This window comes from Haliotis rubra, unplaced genomic scaffold, assembly GCF_003918875.1.
Source record: "Haliotis rubra isolate DU_JTF1 unplaced genomic scaffold, ASM391887v1 Scf11, whole genome shotgun sequence".
Lineage (NCBI taxonomy): Eukaryota > Metazoa > Mollusca > Gastropoda > Lepetellida > Haliotidae > Haliotis > Haliotis rubra.
The window spans coordinates 781,795-802,092 of NW_025765003.1; the positions used below are offsets into that span (position 1 = coordinate 781,795).

The following is a 20,298-nucleotide window of genomic DNA, read 5'->3' on the forward strand; positions in this document are numbered from 1 at the left end:
TCCATTAACTGTATTGTTGGCAAGTCTGCGAGAGATCATTGTCTCGTGAAAAAGCGAGGGGTCACAGCACAGGGAATTATGGGTAAAGGGGGCTAATGATGTCATCATGTGCTCGCTGTTTTTCCGTTTTCCAATCAATTGAATTGTGTGAGGCCCCGACACCGGATTATAATGGTGGTCACTGTCCCGCAGACTTCATGATTGGCAAATTGGCCTCATCTGACGATTCCGATATTGTTTGTATTGGCAATATTACCACATTTTAGTCAACAGTGATGCTCCCTTTGTCTGATCAAATTAAATAGGAAAACCAAAGTTGATAGTTTGCATATCTGCCATAGAGTCTCCCAGTTCATACAACGGTGAATAAAGTTAATATTGAAGATGAGTCAGTGACAGTTGATGACAATTAATGACTTGTCTGGATGGAATCTGAATAATCGAATATGAACATAACCAATATTTTTTATGAAATAGTCCAGTATGAAATTTGAAATTTCTTTTTCGTTTCAATTCCGTTTGGTTTGGAGGTTGTGTCTGATAAGTTCAATCTGGTTGAGGTCCCTGGTTGTAATTATTGGTGGAATAGAAAAATAAATAAGATTTTGAAGATTTGAGGTTTTGGATCCCCTGGGTTGTGTCTAATCTATGATGAATAGTCCAGAATACAGATCAACTTACTACCACCATCTTTTGTTTCCTGGACTTTCATTTCCTGAAATTCGATCACATGTTTATCAGTTTTCAAACACAGCCCAATGTGATGAACAGCAGTGGGGCTTGTGTATCACAAACGAAATTAAAGAGAGGTCTGATAAATGAAGAGTTCCCACCAAGGGAGATTACCCTTATCTGTCGATGGGCTCAAGACAATTGCCGTCCCCTGCTGCCTCCAATTAGAGCTCTCATATACGATCCGGTTAATCGGGGAAATATACTAAACCTTGCCACCAAATATGTTTTGAGTCATTTCGCCACCCACAGTCATTTGCCGGTATCTTTCCTGTAGGCATGCCATACAGATCCCCCTTCCTATCATACAAATATGACAGAGTTATAGCCCTTTGCTAAACATAGGCCATATTTCAAGCTAGACATTGACATATGAAGCATTTTATTTCTGGAAATAAAACACAGATGCCATGGGAAGCCCCATTTCTTTAGTCTGTGGTAATTTGGTTTTAATTCTTCGAAATTAATGTTGTTCTGACACAAGCATTTAAAGCGATGAACCCAGATTGCCAAAGTAATAGCCTTCCATATTTTAGCCTGGTAGAGACCATCTGTGGAGGGGAAATATGTGTACGATCTCGCAGGGTGTTGAAACAGGCTATCCTATGCCTAGTGAAAAAACTAACTTTCATCAAATTTCCTTAGGAGGTGCTTGTTGGGGGGATCCTATGCAGCTGTCTCTGTCTGTCAGAACGGCATGGCAGGGGGGCAATCCCACCAACGAAGAGAATCATACACGACCAAACATCACGCTTATGATTACCGCTCGAGCAGACCCTCTACATTACCAGTAAGCTTGTTTCATGATCCCTGAAATTTCCAGGATCTGATCTGCTTTTCTCTTGCAGACTGTGATGTGCATATGGAATGAGGACCAGGAATTGGTTATGATCTTGTGTATTGTTTTTGGGCCATCATTACCTCTTTGAAGTCATTTTCTCCCAGTTTTCTGTCTGCTCAGCTTCAGATTGTTGTTACTTTTCTATCTGTTCAGACACGTATATGTCTGCTGTTGAGATTCCTGTACAAGATCCAATTAGATTAATGTGTTGCTTATGATTTTCACATAAGTGGAGGTAGTTGTCCCTCAGGAACAAGATCTCGGTTGGCATCAACTTCACATATATATGTATTATACCGCTGACACCAAATTTTTGAACCATAATTGTCTCAGAGGCCACCTACAGCGGCAGACCCCTTTATACATTCATGGAATTTCAAGAAAAAGGTTCTTTTTGCAGATATGGCTTACAGCAGTGATATTGCCCTTTTGACAATGCAGATATTACACTTCTGGCACAGCAGAAAGGGTTCATTCATGTTATGTCGTAGTGTGAATCCAAAATAGGCTGTTCATTGGATGTGCCGATTCTTAAGGGTCCCCATGGAACTTCACAGAAGTCCAAACACTGAAAGATTTAACTTAGTTTTTGATTACAGAATTTTTCGATGTCTTGAAAACGGAAATTTTTCTGTCAGGAAGAAATTCATTCTGAAACTTCCGGAGTCTGCGGACTCGATCACTAAATTTTTTTTTCTAAATTTTTCAGTGCTTGAACGATCCCAGTATGCAAGCGACGACCCTTTCTTTAAGCACAAATGCCGCTTCTGTCACAAAGTGTTTGGCAGCGACAGCGCTCTGCAGATACACGTTCGGTCTCACACGGGTAGGTTGTTGTTCTGTGTAGTGGTTCTGTCACAGTAATACACTATAGTCTCTACTGGTGATGGGCAGGGAGGAATGCACACTCACATACTTACACTTAGAAAATCTTCTTGCACCCATTAACATCCTCTTTGTCTATAAATATCATTTCATGTCTTACATTATTCATTGTCATACCATCCGACATGGAACTATTTTTGTTAATGTCCTATATTTTTTCCTATTTTGAAATTTTGTCTAATTTATTTTTTTACATTTCAATTAATAAACCATATTTCAAACTGTCATATTAATTTTTGAATTATCATTGTGAAATTATTCTACTATCTTTCTTTCTAGTTATGATTTTAACGATAAGTTTTTAGCCAACTTACCGATTTTATTGTATAACTATGTAGCAGAAATGAGATTCATTTATATATAGGTGCACGAAAATCAAATTTATGATCACCATATATTTTGTGAGTGTGGATCCTTGTTTGGCTTCTGGTTGAGGACTAGCTTGATGTTGGATCTATTGTGTAGAAGTAGAAATGCATGCTGGGTAATATTGTGTATCAGCTTCTGTCTCTACTCACCTGTATATCGGACACTAGGTAGATATTAATGTCACTAATACGTCACTGTCTAACCCTGGCAAACAAACAATGTGTTGGAACAGGAATACCTCCTCATTATATGGAGAGCCTCCTGCAGCTTTCAACATTGGAAGAATTTTGATAGTTTTGTATATTCTTTGAATCATTTCAATATGTTGATGTAGAATTTTCAAATCTATTTCAGGATTGGTATGATGGGTGTTTTAAAATATACAAATGGATCAAAACACTTTGATCAAAAGAATCAGGTTTTTTAACCAATGACATGTATTTGTTTCTGAATAGATATTAACCTATATTGGTTCATTTATCTCCAAGATAGTTGACACCAATGTAATTCAAGATATGTATTGTCATATAACCTAATATATGGGACTGCTCATGAATGTATTAACTTGTGTTTGTCTCAGTTAATGTTAAAGCTGTTAGTTGTACTGTCCTGAATCCTAAACTGAAGTATATTCCAAAACATTCTGCAATACAGTGGTATAGAATTATCTGAAATTTGGAAATTTCCAAATGTACATAATTGTACTTTGTTAAACTAGTCCTTAGAAGTCTATTATTATTGTTATTTGTTTGAATTTTGGTGATCGAAATGTAAGAGCTTGCTGAATATAGACCCCTGATATAATGACAGAAAAGTGAAAAATAAACTAATATCACTCTTTACACAGTTGCATTCCATCAACGTGTAACTTCAAATCAGGAACTGTTTCAACTTAGTCTCATCCAGAACAAAGCGAGACATTTTTGAGAAATTTCCTTGTTAGTGAATTTTTGAATATATCAAATTGAACTGCATGAATTGAAAAATCCAAACATTGCAAACCACTATCTGGACTAATTTACCAATGTAACATATTGTTTCATTTTCCAAGGATAAGAAACAAAGCTGAACATACAGATAATCTTAATATTTTGGAAATAATATTCCTTTAAAACAGGTAAAATACATGTGTGGAATAGGAACTTATAATCTGAATGGAATTTGGTTAGTGTACATGGGTCTCCATTTAAGCTACCATTTACTGTAAATCTTTTAATCTTCTTGTGGTTAGCTGATAAAGATTATTAATGGAATTCTTGTCCATGGATATGTGAAAGAATTCCTATACTTCCCAAACAAACCAATCTACATTTATCCTGTGAACAAAGAATAAAAATATGAAATCTTGTAACAGTTAATAACTCATCTAAAAGTCTTGTATTGGTTTTAAATTAGTCTATTATGATGAATTTAAATTTTGAGATTAGTGTTAAAAGCTAATTGGTTTTAATGTCTGACATTTGATGCAAGAATGAAACAAAAACAAAGATGTTTGGGAAACTTGACCAGGTGTATCTGTTTGGCTTGATATGAAAAGATGGTGATCTTTCGCTAGCAAAGCTGTTTGCCTCTGGGGTTGTCGAGGATGTGGTTTGACAAAAAATTCTGATCCTAATGGGAATATGTGGAATAAGGGTGGAGAACAGGAGTTTGTTCATGTAGAGAGAGGATGTTTTTAACAATGTTTAGTCACATCGTAAATGCAAACAAATCTCACCTTCATGTATGCAGTGATTTGGGGTCCTGTCAGCCTGCCAAAGTTTAGCTTATTAGGCGTGCAACCTTTTTGACACCTCGACAAAATGGGTGGGCGGATTTCAGGGAGATCACTTTTGTCCTATGGAGTTTGATTTTCATACTTAAAGAGGTGTCGAAAATGTGTGCAAATTTTGCCGGAAAGTATATCACCAATTATCCTCAGCCGGCAAGCACAGGACCACCTCCGGGCACTTTGAGTAAAGCGTGCATTGATACACCTATTCATAAACATGGCCAGGTGAAAGCAGGAGTTCTTTTCAAAATGAGGCCTTCAAACACATCAGAATACGCTCAATGCAAAACCACTAAGTCAACACCTGGAACACAGCGCGCGAAAACCTGACCAAGATTCACAAATCTTGTATACCATAGGTTGTGCGACACACGGCCTGAAAAAAGGCTAAGATCGTAATGAGGTACTCCATGTGAAAAAAAGTACATGGAATTGGTGAGTGAACAAACTCCTCCATAATCAAAATGAAAAAGAGGCTAGCCAAGTGACAAGAGCTTGCTTAATATGTCCGTTCTCATTTTCAAACAATTTACAGCAAAATACCACCTCCCCAGTTTAGACTGAGGCTATGCCGAATGAATACCATGTGTAAATGTATTTTTCAACTACACCTCTAGAACAAATACTACAAAATATCAAATGCGACGCGGGACACGAGTGATGAAAAGATTTGGCTTTGCGGGTACCAGGATGGATGTTTCTCACATTCCAATCAGCGACACAGAACAGACTGCTAAGTACCCCGTGTGTTAGAAATTAGTACATTGTGTTTACTCAATTAACGATGCATCAAAATTCTGAAGCTCAGCTCGTTCCAAGCCCATTTCTGAAGAAACAAAGGTTTTTCGGAGGCCATTTCATCTTGTAAATGTAAAACCCTGCCCCTTTACTTCATTCCGTGACCTTTTTCAGTGAATTGCTAATGTGTCACTCGTCATGACTATGTATTTTACAGGAAGATAGTCATGTCACATATTGACACACAGATGTCTAGCAAACATGTATGACAATTGGACATTTGGAAATTTGCACCAACATGGCCTTCACTAATCCCTTGCTGAAGTATAGATGCTCAGTTTCTGTTTGGTTCTGCAAACTTCCACTAAATAGGACAGGAGAAAGGAGGCGGCTGATAAATGGCATTTGTAAGCCATATTATGTGACAAGAATTTCAATGAAATTGATATTTACATCATCTCTTTACACTGTAAATAGTCACTACCTGGTGGAAATTATTCATGGCCAATTAAATTTGTTTAGTTTAATATATCAAAACACTGAGACTTTGTTAAGGAGATAAGAATGGATAATAGAAGTAATGTCAAAGTAAGGAATGATATATGGGTTGGAATGTACACTTAATAGGCACATAAGTTTTGTTAAAGAGATAAGTATAAGAAATAGAGGGCATTTCAAAGTAAAGTAAAGGTAAATGATTTGAAAGGTACACCATATAAACATTAATATTTTGCTGGATAAGTATTAGAAACTGAAGGGCATTTTAAAGTAAATTAAAGGTAAATGAATTGAAATGTACACAAAATAAACATTGAAGTTTTGTTGGATAAGTATTAGAAATTTGGAGCAATGTCAAAGTTAGTTAATGATATATGGATTGAAATGTACACAAATAAACATTGAAGTTTTGTTAGGGATAAGTATTAGAAAATTGAAGGCTTTTCAAAGTAAAATCGAAAGAGGGAGGTAAATGAATTGAAATATTCACAAAATAAATATTGAAGCTCTGTAGGAGAGATAAGTATCAGGAAATGGAAGAAGTTTCAAAGTGAAGATGTTAAGTAAAGATAAATGATTGAGATGTTGTTCAGGTCAGGTACATTTATATTGAAGTACTGCTCCTTCAAACTGATGAGCTGTAGATCTGACTTGCTGGCCGGACATGCAATCTACTGCAGTTCTAAATGCAATGTGAGGAGGATTTTGTCAATGAAATAAATTCTAGACCTGGAAAAACCATTTAGATTTCAGCCTCTCAGAATTCTGAGGAGAGAACTGATGTATAATCCAATCTCTAAAGTCATATATTAGAGAAATGAGGGGAAGGAAAGATGAGTATACGTGGCATGGAATGTAATTATTGTCCAGATAATGTTGAAACTTATATAACTGAAATGGTTACAGTAACTTTTAGCTGATGTGAAATGTCATTTAAATGAACAAATAAGTAAATATATGAAAGAGAAAACTTTAATGTCAAACAAAATAATTATATTAAGAATATAATCAGTAACTGGTGAAAATGTCGACTAAAATGGAATATTTAAAATATGAATAAATAAATTAATGTGTATGTATCAAAACAGTTTAATAATAAACTGATGTGAATTAAAATTAAAGCAAAACACCATCCAATTGATCAAGTAAAAAATCATATGTAAACATATACAGAACTAAACTGATCTCATATAGGTAAAAATGTGTTTATGAAGAAATTTGTAATTTGTAAATAAACTCATGTAAATGTTAATAAAACATTATTCATTACAAATCATGAATAAATAAACCTTCATATGTTTTTCAAATTGATTCAATAATGAAAGAATCAATATGAATTAAAATTGAAAACATTTTCGTGTCTTACACAGCTGGGGATTTTCCTAGCCTGGCCAGGGCAGTGTTATATTCTCCTTATAATACACCATAGATACAGCAGCACATTAATGTAGATGATACATTAGTGAGCTGCATTCACAGTCTGGTCCTAATGGACATTGGTCAGTGAGGAAGCACCAGTAGGGTCATTATCTCAGTATTTCTGATATACATCTGTGCTGAAATGACCACTGGTGAGACACACAGCTGAAGATGGTGAGGGAGGTCATTCATTCCTCCACACGGCATTGATAGCCATGACTTGTAACCCTTTCATACTGGCTACATTCATCGTTAGCTGCTACAGTACATTTCCTAGTAGAGGTACAGAAACCACTGTTCAAGAATATTTGGATTGCTGTAGTAAAAGTGTTTTAACATATTCCATCATTTGTGAAATTTTAAACTTTGCTACAGTACCTTTTAAACTTTTGCTACAGTACATTTACAAGAAGAATTACAGAAATCAATGTTCAAGAACATATGGATTGCTTTGTAGAAACATTTTTATATATTCTATCATTTGTGAAGTTTTAAACTTTGCTACAGTACATTTACAAGAAGAGTTACAGAAATCACTGTTCAAGAATATATGGATTGCCGTATTAAAAGTGTTTTATATATTCCATCATTCATGAAGGTTTAAACATCACTACAGTACAGTTTTAAACTTTGCTACAGTACATTTACAAGAAGAATTACAGAAATCAATGTTCAAGAACATATGGATTGCTATGTAGAAAGATTTTTATATATTCTATCATTTGTGAAGTTTTAAACTTTGCTACAGTACATTTACAAGAAGAGTTACAGAAACCACTGTTCAAGAATATATGGATTGCCGTATTAAAAGTGTTTTATATATTCCATCATTCATGAAGGTTTAAACATCACTACAGTACAGTTTTAAACTTTGCTACAGTACATTTACAAGAAGAATTACAGAAATCAATGTTCAAGAACATATGGATTGCTATGTAGAAAGATTTTTATATATTCTATCATTTGTGAAGTTTTAAACTTCTGATTCTGAAATGAACTTTTTTAACCCACAAAGGTACAGAAACACTTTAAAAACAGTGGAGTTTTGAGTCGTGATAAGTATTAAGTGACTTAAAGCTTATGTCCAGGTAGGACAGTGTCAATGAACATTCACACTCAGCAAGGTCATTGCAATGCTGCAATGCTGCATTCTTTCAGGCAGCAATACCAAATATCAGACTCCTTGTTTTCTGTCAGTTCACTGAAAAATATTTCCCACTTTTCATTTTCATTTTGTCTCAGTAACATCATCCTCTTTGGGCATATGTCTGAATACATGTTGAAGATTGGAAGGATCTGAAGAAAGCAATAATGAAATAGTATCATATTTAGATTCATGTTTGTAAATACAATTGTAAGTAGAAATATAATTGTGTGGGAAGACACGTGATTTATCTGCGGTAATCTTGTGACACTTTCACTACATTACTTGATCGGTCTGGTGTCAGAGGAGGGATTTTCCAGAGATTTGGCTGCATGGACAAAAGACCAGTTCAAATGATCCCTAAATGTTCTTCTTTATGGTGCTAGGCTTATGACTGTTAGTATGAAAGATTCTTCTCTGGTGGCACACATATTTCATCCTCTTTTATTCTCCCATCTCAGTCCCCTTAAGCCTTTGAAACTCAAATAGGTCAGGGAATTGCATAACAGAGTTTAAACCTCACTGCAGCTTTTTGTTGCCAGAACATTGAGGCAAGGAAATTGGAGAAAGCGATATTTGTCCATGAAACGTTTCCATTGTCCGAGCCAGGTCTGTGTAGGCTCATGGTGTAAGTGGTCATTGTGTCCAGCCATCGGACAGCCACAATAATCAATTGGTCGCACCGAAATGGTCAGTCCTGTATTTAATATGAATGCCCATCTTGAAGGATCACGGATTAGCCGTTAATTATGTCTCATATGCATTACTTGACACACGCAGACAAATATGGGAGTGGAGGTGAGTTGCAGGGCTAATGAAACATTAGGAGGGGCGTCTTTGGTGAGGAACAATCCAGGAAGTCATGTGAAAGGTTCTAAGAGGTCCCTGTGTTGATAAGATGGACTGATCAAGCCGAGGCAAGATAATAACCCAATGTTGAAATCCCCCTTGACCAACATGAGGGGATGTCTCATCAATGCAATTAAACAGTTGGCTCTTCTTTTGGCGATCTATACTTATGATATGAAATGGCATTGACAGCCCACTCATGAATAATGTAAGGGATTGTTAGAGATTAGGGGTTGTCTGTCATTCCATTTAATGATTAGCAGATTAATTTTTGTGATGAAATGTATAAAGTTGACACCTTTTAACAGACGCCCAAAATTTAATATTATTTTTTGACATTGTAAATATCATTTTTTTCTATGAAGGGACGGTTTCGGTTATCAAATTTCTGTACTGTCCTATAAATTAACCTGTTTGGATTTTAATTAAGGTTCTTTTCTTTAATGCTTGATTTATGAAGTATTTGTCATGTCTCGTATTTACCTAGAGACTGACTGACTCAGACCTTTTCCAATTAAATCTTTGAGCCTTTGTGTGCCCTTTCTATTGAAACATCCCCATTTAAACTCTTTACCCGAGCAGCTAACAGAAATGATCATTGTGAATTTATTGCATAAACCTCCTTCACAGTCTAAAAATTGAATTGCAAAATGTACCATTGTCTGTGGTATTGCTATCAGTTACCTTTCCCAACATGGCAGAAGTCATTCTATCCCTTGCTGTCCGATCCCAACACTTTCTTGTCATCTTATACTCTGAATAATCCCAGAAGTCCACTCTGAAACAGTTGATCCAGGATCTTGGGATGTCACTGCTATCTGTTCAGACCTGTTCTTCTGTTACTTGCAACTCATAGTCCTGACTCAAGTCACTAGCGTGCTGACTTATGTTCAGCTGACACATTGTTTACCCCACACACCCAAGTTAGTATATGTAAGGAATCCCATTCTAGTCCTGATCTGTGTATGGTGAATCCACCCTGATATCTGTTGTCTGTGTCCATGTGTCTGTTGGGCTTGCATCTGTATACATGTCTGAAATCAGGAATCAGCCAGCGGACCATTCCAGAACTCACAGACTCACTCAGACACTTAGTCCTCACCCAAACCTGGCTCTTTCAGCACCCAGACGTCACATAGGCACCACACCTTTAATCCTCAGACCACATCCAGGACTTAACAAGCCTACACCCCTGTAACTACACCCACTCCTGGACACAGAGAGCCCCCACCTCCAGCTCTCTAGCCCAGTCACCACACCTACTCACTGGACCCAGAGAGCCCCCACCTACAGCCCACTCCCTGGACCAAGACAGCCCACCCATAGGACAAAGTGGGCTCCAACCCCCAGTTACCACACCCAGGTCCCAGTCCCTTCCCTCAGCCAGCCCACCCACAAGCAGGACCAAGTCAGCCCCACCCAGGAAGCCCAACCCCCAGCCTTACCGAGGACCATGTGAGGTCACTCCCCTAGTCTACACCCATAGTCCCCACAGTTGAGAGCTCCACCCTAGGGCAGTTTTGTTCACAGGAGCACCCTGGTGGTGCTGCCTCATTATCACCCGCAATGTGCCTGACTCTTCCTCTCTTCACACAATTCATAATGTTCCACCAGGCTCCCAGAAATGTGATACAGGCTCACAACTTTCTTGTTCAGCACTGATTTCCTTCTTTACAAACCCCCCTCCATCTGTCAGAAAGCACTTTCATTGACATTTTCACCCTGGGCTAAGCAGATTTTGAACAGAGTGTGATAAATTAAATGTCACAATCAAAGTGTCTAACTCTAAGATTTTTACTGGACAAAAAAAGTGTCTTTAAGTTTGCAGGTGCTTCTTGTGTTTGGAACAAGTGACAGCATGAACTAAGTATGACGAGCTGAGCTGGCATCAGAGCCCAGTATGTTCCCAATACCAGCAACAGTTATACAACCAGATGGAAGAAAATGGGCTTATTTTTCATTCAATCATATGGGAATTGTCATTAGCTATTGGTAGACATGAAAGCTGCACCATAAAAATGCCATGCATGTTTTATGTATTGAAGGAGAGGAACGAGCCTATTAGTGTGTAGTAAAGATGAGAATGGAGAAATGGGCAGACTGAAAGTCAAGTTTACTTACAGGAGAGAACCCTGTCCACAGCCATAAATACTGTACCATAGTCTACATAAAAACAACTCTCATTCCAGCCTGCCTTTAAGCTGTTTCAAAGGAACATGTATCATTTTGCATTATTCCAATTATTCCAAGCTTACCTCGAATCTGAAGTTATTTCATTAATTCAAAATATGCCTCAAAACAAAATATCAATCAAAAGTCACATTTTGAATCAAAAATAAATTAAATTAAAACAATTTTTAAAAAGTGTTAACTTCAAAATCAAAATGTATATGAAGGAGAAAATCAGCTCTTTTCAAATTCCACGAAAAAGAATGATGTAGTAACTAAGAATAAAGAAGCTTTAAATATGACAACGAAGTAAATTACAGTGGTCGGTATCTGTGATCTTCCAACTCTACACCTTGTCTCATTTCCCGTGAAGCCTTCCAGGACATATGATATGGATAGCCCATGGAATGATTCAGTAGTTACCACAGTTTAGTTGATAATGTATTCCTCATGATGATTAATACAAAGTGTCAGACCGAATGAAAGTAATATGTCTCAGGACGACTTCTCTTATGTGTTAGCTCTTGTTTTGTCATGCATAGCTTCAGCCAGATGAGATACAAACATTACACACATTATCCGCCATCATTCTTAATGTTGTTGTCATTAATTAGACGTAATTACATTGGTGAGGTTAGTTTTGGGTTAATTGGTGATATTCTGGTTTTTATGGAGGAAAACGGATCCAGATCTCTCAGTGGGCTTGAAATGTTTGGAATATTTGAATCTGTGTGGAGTAAATGATTATGAGAAAATTAAATAAATATAAAGTAGGCACCTGATACCAGTTAGAGATATTTACCTGTAAGTTGTATTGTAAAAACATATGGTGTTTGTACACATGTGGATAGTTGGTTGTTAGGAAAGCATTAGCAAGACTAACAAGCAGCATGCGGACTGTTAGCAGGACCTCACAGGATAATGGCGTGCGCCGATGAGGGCCGATGAGTGAAGTCTGTACCACACATGCTCTTGTCACGTTGTGCCAAACTACAATAAACTAAACTAAAGCCATAGATGAAATATTATTTCTATAAATATTGCGAAAGCAAGAAAAATGAGAACCGTGTGTGAGAAGTCATCAAAAAGATATTAATAGAGAGAGGCTGAATTCTGACGCTTGCACACCGAGTGCCCAGGTAGGGGGTGTTTGTAGAAATGATTTGCGAGTGTTTAATGAGGTTGAGAAGTGAAAAGAGAAGGCTGGTGTATTCCACATAAATAAAAAATGTTTCGATGGTTGGTGGGAGAAGTAGGATATGGTGATGGACTAACGAATAGCAAGATGATTCGGGGAGAGGGGACTGATGGGTTGTCGTTGGCGGCAACGTTGGCAGCGCAGCGGCACGACTGACAGCCGTTTGGTAGTTAGGGATGCCACAGAGGCTACAAATATTGTATATGGCAGGAAGAGTTTATGGATGCAGTAGTGTGCATTCCTCCTGTCAGAGAACCTCCAAGGCAGTTTGCAGATTGTAAGGGAAGTCAAAAAGCAAATTTTTGGCAGTAATTTCATCCAGACAAACAAACCCTGCCTGCCAGAAGCCTCGGCCATTATTCCCTCTCTCTGAAATTGAGCATTAACCATGGTGTCATGTGCAGAATTGGCCCAGTATATCAAAACTCGGAGTTGAAATGCCTGCTCGTCATTTATGTGAAAGCCGTGTATGTAATTAGTTGTGCGATAGAGAAGTGACATGAGATGGAAGGAGAGGCTGGGAGAGGCAACCTCTCCAGCTCAGATGTCAGGCCAGGTGTGCCCAGACAAACACTACTTATTATTCTGTGCTCCTATTTCTTATACTTGCCTTGGCTTCATGTCTGCCCTTCTGAATCTTGATCCCCCTGACATAATTCTTACATTAACATTGCACGCTCTTTAGTTGCTTCCTTAACACCATCTGTATATTTCAATACATTTGTTACATATCTCAGTAGTAGGTCTGATATGAAAATATGACAGTAATTGCAATGATTAAGCACACATATTTTATATGCAAATATTGTGAAATATTTTTGATAAATTAACTTAAATTTGTATATTGTTCATTTTATTAATTATTTTGAATTTTTAACATATATCCTCAATTCTTATTATTGTTGTTTATGTTTTCAGGTGAAAGACCTTTCAAATGCAACATCTGTGGAAACAGATTCTCCACCCGAGGCAACTTGAAAGTGCACTTTGAACGTCATAAGGCCAAGTACCCACATGCCAAGATGAATCCTCATCCTCAGCCAGAGCATCTTGAGCGCCCAATGCCAATGCTTACTCCCTTTGGAGTACCCCAGATGCCGACAGTCCCCACCTCCATGCCGCTGCCTCCAGGTTTGATGTCGCCGCCAGTCACAGCCTCACTCCCCATGAGTTCTTTGGGAATGTTCATGCCATCGCCACCAATCCCAGTTGCCCCACGGCCTCCACCACCAAAATCATCCGATCCCGAATCTAAGCCGAAGGACAAACCTCACTCTAGTCCTCCTCCTGCTAGTGAGGCCTCCTCTCAGAAAAGCCCACCTGAAGATAGTTCACGCAATTTCAAGTCTTCCGCGGCTCCTCCTCTGCCATCTTTAACCTCTGCGAACAGTACGCCAAGCACGCCAAGCACGCCAAGCACTCCCATTATCTCAAGCACTCACTTGATGCCAAGTCTGAAGCTGCCTAGTCCTTCAATGTCAACTCACAGTGCAACTCACAGTGCAACTCACAGTGCAACTCACAGTGCCATGCCCAGCTACAGCTTGCCAGCCACCCCGACCAGTTTTCCTTTGCCATCCCCATTGGCATCCAACATGCCATTAGGAGTAATGGGATCTCCTTTTGGACCACTGCCACCACCACCACCACCTCCTCCTCCTCCACCGACTACCCAAGGAGACATGTTCAGAAACTCTATTCTGCCAACTAAGACTATAGAACCTACTGAAGATCTGGAGAGATATATGGAGTGCACCAAATCTGAGACCTCAAAACTAGAACAGCTTGTGAAGAACATTGAACAGAAGATCACTGACCCAAACCAATGTGTTATATGTCACAGAGTCCTTAGCTGTAAGTCTGCCCTTCAGATGCATTATCGTATTCACACTGGAGAAAGGCCATTCAGATGCAAGATCTGCAGCAGATCCTTCACTACCAAGGGTAATCTGAAGACGCACATGGGTGTACACAGATCCAAGCCCCCACTTCGGATGATGCACCAATGCCCAGTCTGCCATAAACAATTCACCAACTTGCTTGTTCTCCAACAGCACATTAGAATGCACACTGGTGAACCAGTGCATGATCTGAACCATGCGGCCTTGTACAGGCACCCTGACTGGGCACCAAAACCTCCAGAATTTGGGAAGATGTTTGACCACAAACCGTTTGACTTGTCCCAACACCATGGAGAAGGAAAAGAACTGGACCTCAGCAGGAGTGGCTCCTACTGTGGCAGTGAAATGATGGATTCATATGGCCCTAACTCTCAGGAAGATGATGACTTTCGCTCTGAAAATGACATGAATGATGAAGAATTAGACATGGAGGAAGGTATGGATGATCCCAGAAATGAGATGGTGGACGATGCTGAGATGATGGATGAGAAAGATGACTATGATGAACCATCAGATGAAAACATACTATCTGAACAGCCTCAAGAGGGAGAAAGACCCAACTCTGCTGCATCCAGAACATCCCCTCCAAGGGAAACATCTAGTCCAAACCCAAGCTTGCATCCTTCTTCATCAAGACCTGAAAGCAGAGGTACTCCTGTTATCACAAGCTCCTTTTCTAGTCCATACTACAACACTTCTCTGGCCGCCCTTGAAGAGAGAGTGAAAGCTATTGATAGTCAAATGGCTCAGGCTTCCTTTGAACGATTCCGCAATAGTATGGGACTTGGTCACAGCCCTGGACTGATGACCAAACTGCCATCCAGCTACCCTTACCAGAATGGTGATAGGTCTCCAGTTACATCTCCAAGAAGTCCCTCTATATCTGAGGCTGGGTCAGAAGGAAGCAACATGAGAGATGACCAGCCACATGGCTATAATCCTGATGCTCCTCTGCCCTTTGGATTTCCCATGATGGGCTACGGTGATCTCAGATCTGGCGCAGAGAAACGAAACACCACATGCAACATTTGCTTCAAGACATTTGCCTGTCGGAGTGCACTTGACATTCATTATAGAAGTCACACTAAAGAACGCCCCTTCAAGTGTGATGTCTGTGACAGAAGTTTCTCCACCAGAGGAAACATGAGGCAGCACATGCTTACACACAAGATTCGGGATCTGCCATCTCAATCCTTCACGGGTAACAGTGACGACAGCCAGAGCGGCTTCACAAGAAGTGAGCCATCATCGCCCAGGGGCCCTAGTCCTGATGAATCCCCTCCAGTAGCCAAGGCTGAATCCCACCCCAAATCTGAAACCCCACCACCAACTTCAGCACCCACCTTAAGCAATAACAATGATGAAAGTCACAATAATAACAACAACAACAATAACAACAAGAGTCCTCAGCACTCCACCACTCCAGTGACCTCTCAATCATCGATGAACCACAACAGTAACAGCTCAGACAGCTCTCAATTCTCACGCAGAACAGGCCCCAAACATCAATGTATGACCTGCATGAAAACATTTTCAAGCGCCAGTGCACTTCAGATCCATACCAGAACACACACTGGAGACAAACCCTTCAAGTGTACAGTCTGTGGGAAGGCCTTCACCACCAAGGGCAATCTGAAGGTCCACATGGGAACACACATGTGGAGCAACAGTCCCTCAAGAAGAGGCAGGAGGATGTCCATCGAGCCACCCTTCATGCTGTCTCATGTCAAGGACAATCCATTCCTTGCTGGCTTTCACCGCCCCCCAGAGTTCTACTTCCAGTACCCTCCTTTCATGAATGGCTTGCCACCTCAGAAAATGAATGAGATTTCTGTTATACAGAGTGTGAATGGAGGCATGAATCATCAGTACCCACCGATGCATCAACCTGGCATGGGCTTCAGTGTCAAGGCAGAACAAAAGGAATCGGAACGTGAACATGAACGTGAACGTGAACGAGAAAGAGAGCGGCATCTTAGTGATGGCCGGGGAAGTGAGAAAGATGTGGATGTAAGCAGGGAAACCAGAGACAATGTATCAAATGGTGGCAGTAGCCCTAGTGAATCAAAACACATCTTATCTTCAGGAGAACTAGATTTGAGCATGAGATCCTCCTCTTCGGCCTCGGCCAACTCAAGCTCACTCTCTTCTCCTCACAGTAAGGAGTCGCCCAATGACTCAAGCCCATACTCCTCTCAGGCCTGGCTATGGAAAGCTGGCAGCTGCCACTTCTGTAATCAGACCTTCCAATCTCAGGCTGCTCTAGAACAACATATACAAACTCAGCACGTTCCAACATCCCATGTGACCGGAACAGACTCTCATAAAGCGCTTGTGGCATAGGCCGTGATATAACATACTAGCTTCAGTGTGACATGAATATTGTGCTTAGCTAGAAACATTCCAGTGTCAGTGACTGTGTTGTGGTGTATGGTTGAGCAGCTGTAGATCATTGCAGATCTCTCATTGTGACAAACTGTGTGCTGCAGTAGACTGAATGGCTGCTGCTTCTATTGAAGCAGGTCCTGCAGGATGTCCTCAGTGCTGCTGGGTCTTCTAGTCCTGTGGTCCTCAGTGCTGACCTGTGAGCAGGATTTGTAGGAGGACCTGGATGGAGGTCCACGGTTGCAGTGCTGAGTCTTTGTTTATCATCCTACTCCATCATTGTCATCATCACGTAACAAGGTTGTGACATCAACTTGTGACATTATGTTGTTGACTTAGTGATCATCTTGTTTTTACTCAAATGAGAAAATCCTACAAACAGTGATGTTTTTTAACTTTGAACAGTGAACATGTGGATTTAGTGGTCAGTGAACTGATATCAGATGCCATAGTAAATCATTGATCCCTCATTGCTACTTAAAGACATTGAAGCCAGTTCATTGCCGATCGCATTTCTGCTCTGTTTACAGGGCCTCATGTGTGCTTAATATTTCTTCTTGTTATCTACTGTTCTGCAGCATTAATCTATCAGTTAGGATTAAGTGGTAGTGTAGACTCATGTACTTACAATCTTGTTATGTTTATGTCTTGAATTGACATGAATGAATGTAATTATTATTTGTACATAATTTATACATGTTCTAGTCGGATCGAAACATCTAATCAATATGGAATCAAAACCATTTTTGGTTGTAACTGTTTTTGCCAATAGGGATCACATCTCTACCTCCCCTTTTGACACTCTTCAATGTTTGGAGTTAAATATTTTTGTGTTCATATGCGGCAAACCAACTTAAGTCAGTTTTTTCACAAAAATACGTACAGTGCATTATTTTTATAACCCTGAACACGTTCTACTTATTTGATTTGTTTGGTTTGTGAATCTTACTTACAATTTTGTTTTTAATACCACAACCAAATGGTTTAATGGTCCTCTTCTACTTACAGATTTTGCAATTTTTATGATGCACAGTTTATTTTGGATTCTCAGTCAATGTGATATGTAAACTGCATCCATGGAGCTAGACTTTGAGATGAGGTAATTTTTACCAGTGTGTTGCTAGGCTATCTCAGCCACCGTGATGCAATCGGAATCCTTTTGACATATTTGTTGACTGAATATCCATGTTTCAGAATTCTTGTTATAATCTATAATCCGTTCAAATATTATTAATCACCAAAGATTTTGTTGATTTTATTTCATTGTCAGAATATATCAATCATTTTTGAGTATTTTTAGTATTACCATGGCTACAGCATTTTGTATGCCATGCCTATGCAAAAAACCAAAGACGTAAGTCAGTCTACATTGCTTTTTGTCAGCTTTTGTTATTTTGATATGACACTGTTCTCTTTGTGTTTCGTCCAGTCAGCTGGCTGAAAAATAAATGTTGTGTTACAAATAGCATGGACATGTTCAGTGTGTAAAATGCTGAAAGCAGTTCGGTGCTATGTGGCCATTGCTTGGGGAAAACTTACAACTACTTATATGTTATTTGGCGATGTACTATTTTTCATTCTTGTTACCCTTGTTAAATGTTTGTAGAATAGTCTTCCATTAAAAGACAGTGTCTAAATGTATATTGAAAAAAGTCTATAGCACCTTTCTGTTACTTGTTAATCAAAATCTTCTACGAAACATCCAGGGTTAAGGTGCCATAACACATTTCTTGGTAGAAGTAGATTTTGTCGCTTCTTGTACTTTTTGTAGCACTTGTTTGTTTATTTTGCTTTTTGCCTTGATGATCTGTGATAGTCGCTAAGAAATCCGTACTTACGTTTTCCACCATTGCATATGTTGAAGTCAAGTTTTGGAGTGGTTCCCATTCATTCTTCTTGAGATCTGGAAGGAAATCTGGCAGCTTTTTGGTACTTTAACCTTCCCCTACCTTGTAACAGAAAATCTTCTTGTCGTACTGACAAACGGATAGTATTGGCTGTACTCGTCATGAAATCACAGTTTCTTAGTCCGAACTACGAACCCACTGAACTCCTTCCCTATCCATTAGTTAAGCTAGAGCTGATCTTGTTGTGGAAGAGGCATATCAATTTTCTTTTCTCCAACGCCTGGCTGCCCGTCCATGGTTCCGAAATCCATAAAACTAGGACGTTCTTTTGTGTTCTGATTTGAGAAACATATCACCAGTATCGAATTTTGATCGTGGAATCCAAACGGCAGAAGACAACGAAAGAGAACACAACTTGAAATGGCTGCGAGCCTTTTGAACTACGCAAAACAAATAATACCTCTTTACCCCGAAGACTATACACAGACTTGTTATTGTGTTTGGCCTCGTATATTTTAACCATTTTAATTTTTCCAATATGATATTTTTTGCTTCGAAGGCATTTTGTTCGGCAAAGGCAATTTAAGATGCCCACAAATTGTATATAGTTTGTAGATATGGTCTGTTGAGATATTTCGGCTCTATTGCACGGTATGGTTTACCAGTGAAAATTTTTATGTTTGGTAAATTCTTCTTCAGTTTGCGTTCCTTCATTCTTTGACCTTTCGTTTATCTTCTCTTGAGTTAGAACGTTAACTTTGTCTCTTAAAGAGGGAGGCAGTAGGATATAGCTTTATATTTTGTCATATGAAAAATAAACCATTGTTCACTATTCAAATGCAGCTTTTGTGATTTGTTACTATGTGTTTGTGTCGTGCGAATGGAACATACATACGCTTTTAGAGTCAAGATTTTCAAGAGCTTCCGAAGTACCGACACTGTTTTAAGTTTAACCTTTCCTGCTTTGGCCGCTTTTGTAACTGGAATATGTTCAGAACACTTTGGGAGGGTGGGGTAGCCTAGTGGTTAAAGCGTTCGCTCATCACGCCGATGACCCGGGTTTGATTCCCCACATAGATGAAATGTGTGAATCCAATTTCTGGTGTCCGCCGCCGCCGCGATATTGCTGGAATATTGCTAAAAGCGACGTAAAACCATACTCACTCACTCACTCAGAACACTTTGTGGAATAATTGGACGGGTTTATTCATGACATTGTAAGACTGGACAGATGGTATTTTTAGGTCGGCAATCTCGGTAGCTTATGGAAATCAGGTGGTAAATAAATCTACAAATACCGCCATAAATGGCAAAGAGATCCCTGAACACGGACAAATCCCTTGCTGACGAAGTACGACCAGCGTTGAAGTTCCTATATGCGTATACACATTTCTTTGATAACTCAAGCCACCAGTCTGATAGATGGAGATATACGAGCAGACGATGGATAAAGGTGTATATGTCCAATTGCCGTGCAAACAGAAGTCTGTTTTTAAGTAATATGATTTAGGGTGGTCGGATTGGACTGTAATCACTTCGTGGGAAGGTCCAC

The 20,298-nt window shown here is 39.2% G+C and overlaps 1 protein-coding gene across 2 annotated transcripts in view; it reads left to right on the forward strand.

Moving 5' to 3' along the window:
• The window catches only part of LOC124284096 (sal-like protein 1), a 46,799-nt gene extending 27,215 nt beyond the window's left edge, over positions 1-19,584 (forward strand). The window contains exons 3-4 of one of the 2 annotated variants that reach the window (XM_046720157.1): positions 2,283-2,399; positions 13,532-19,584. In XM_046720157.1, the coding sequence (XP_046576113.1) occupies positions 2,283-2,399; positions 13,532-16,857 (3,443 nt within the window). In that variant the 3' untranslated portion in view covers positions 16,858-19,584. The remainder of the gene's footprint in view (positions 1-2,282; positions 2,400-13,531) is intronic. The other variant, XM_046720165.1, reaches the window with a different exon arrangement.
• The last annotated feature ends 714 nt before the right edge of the window (positions 19,585-20,298 follow it).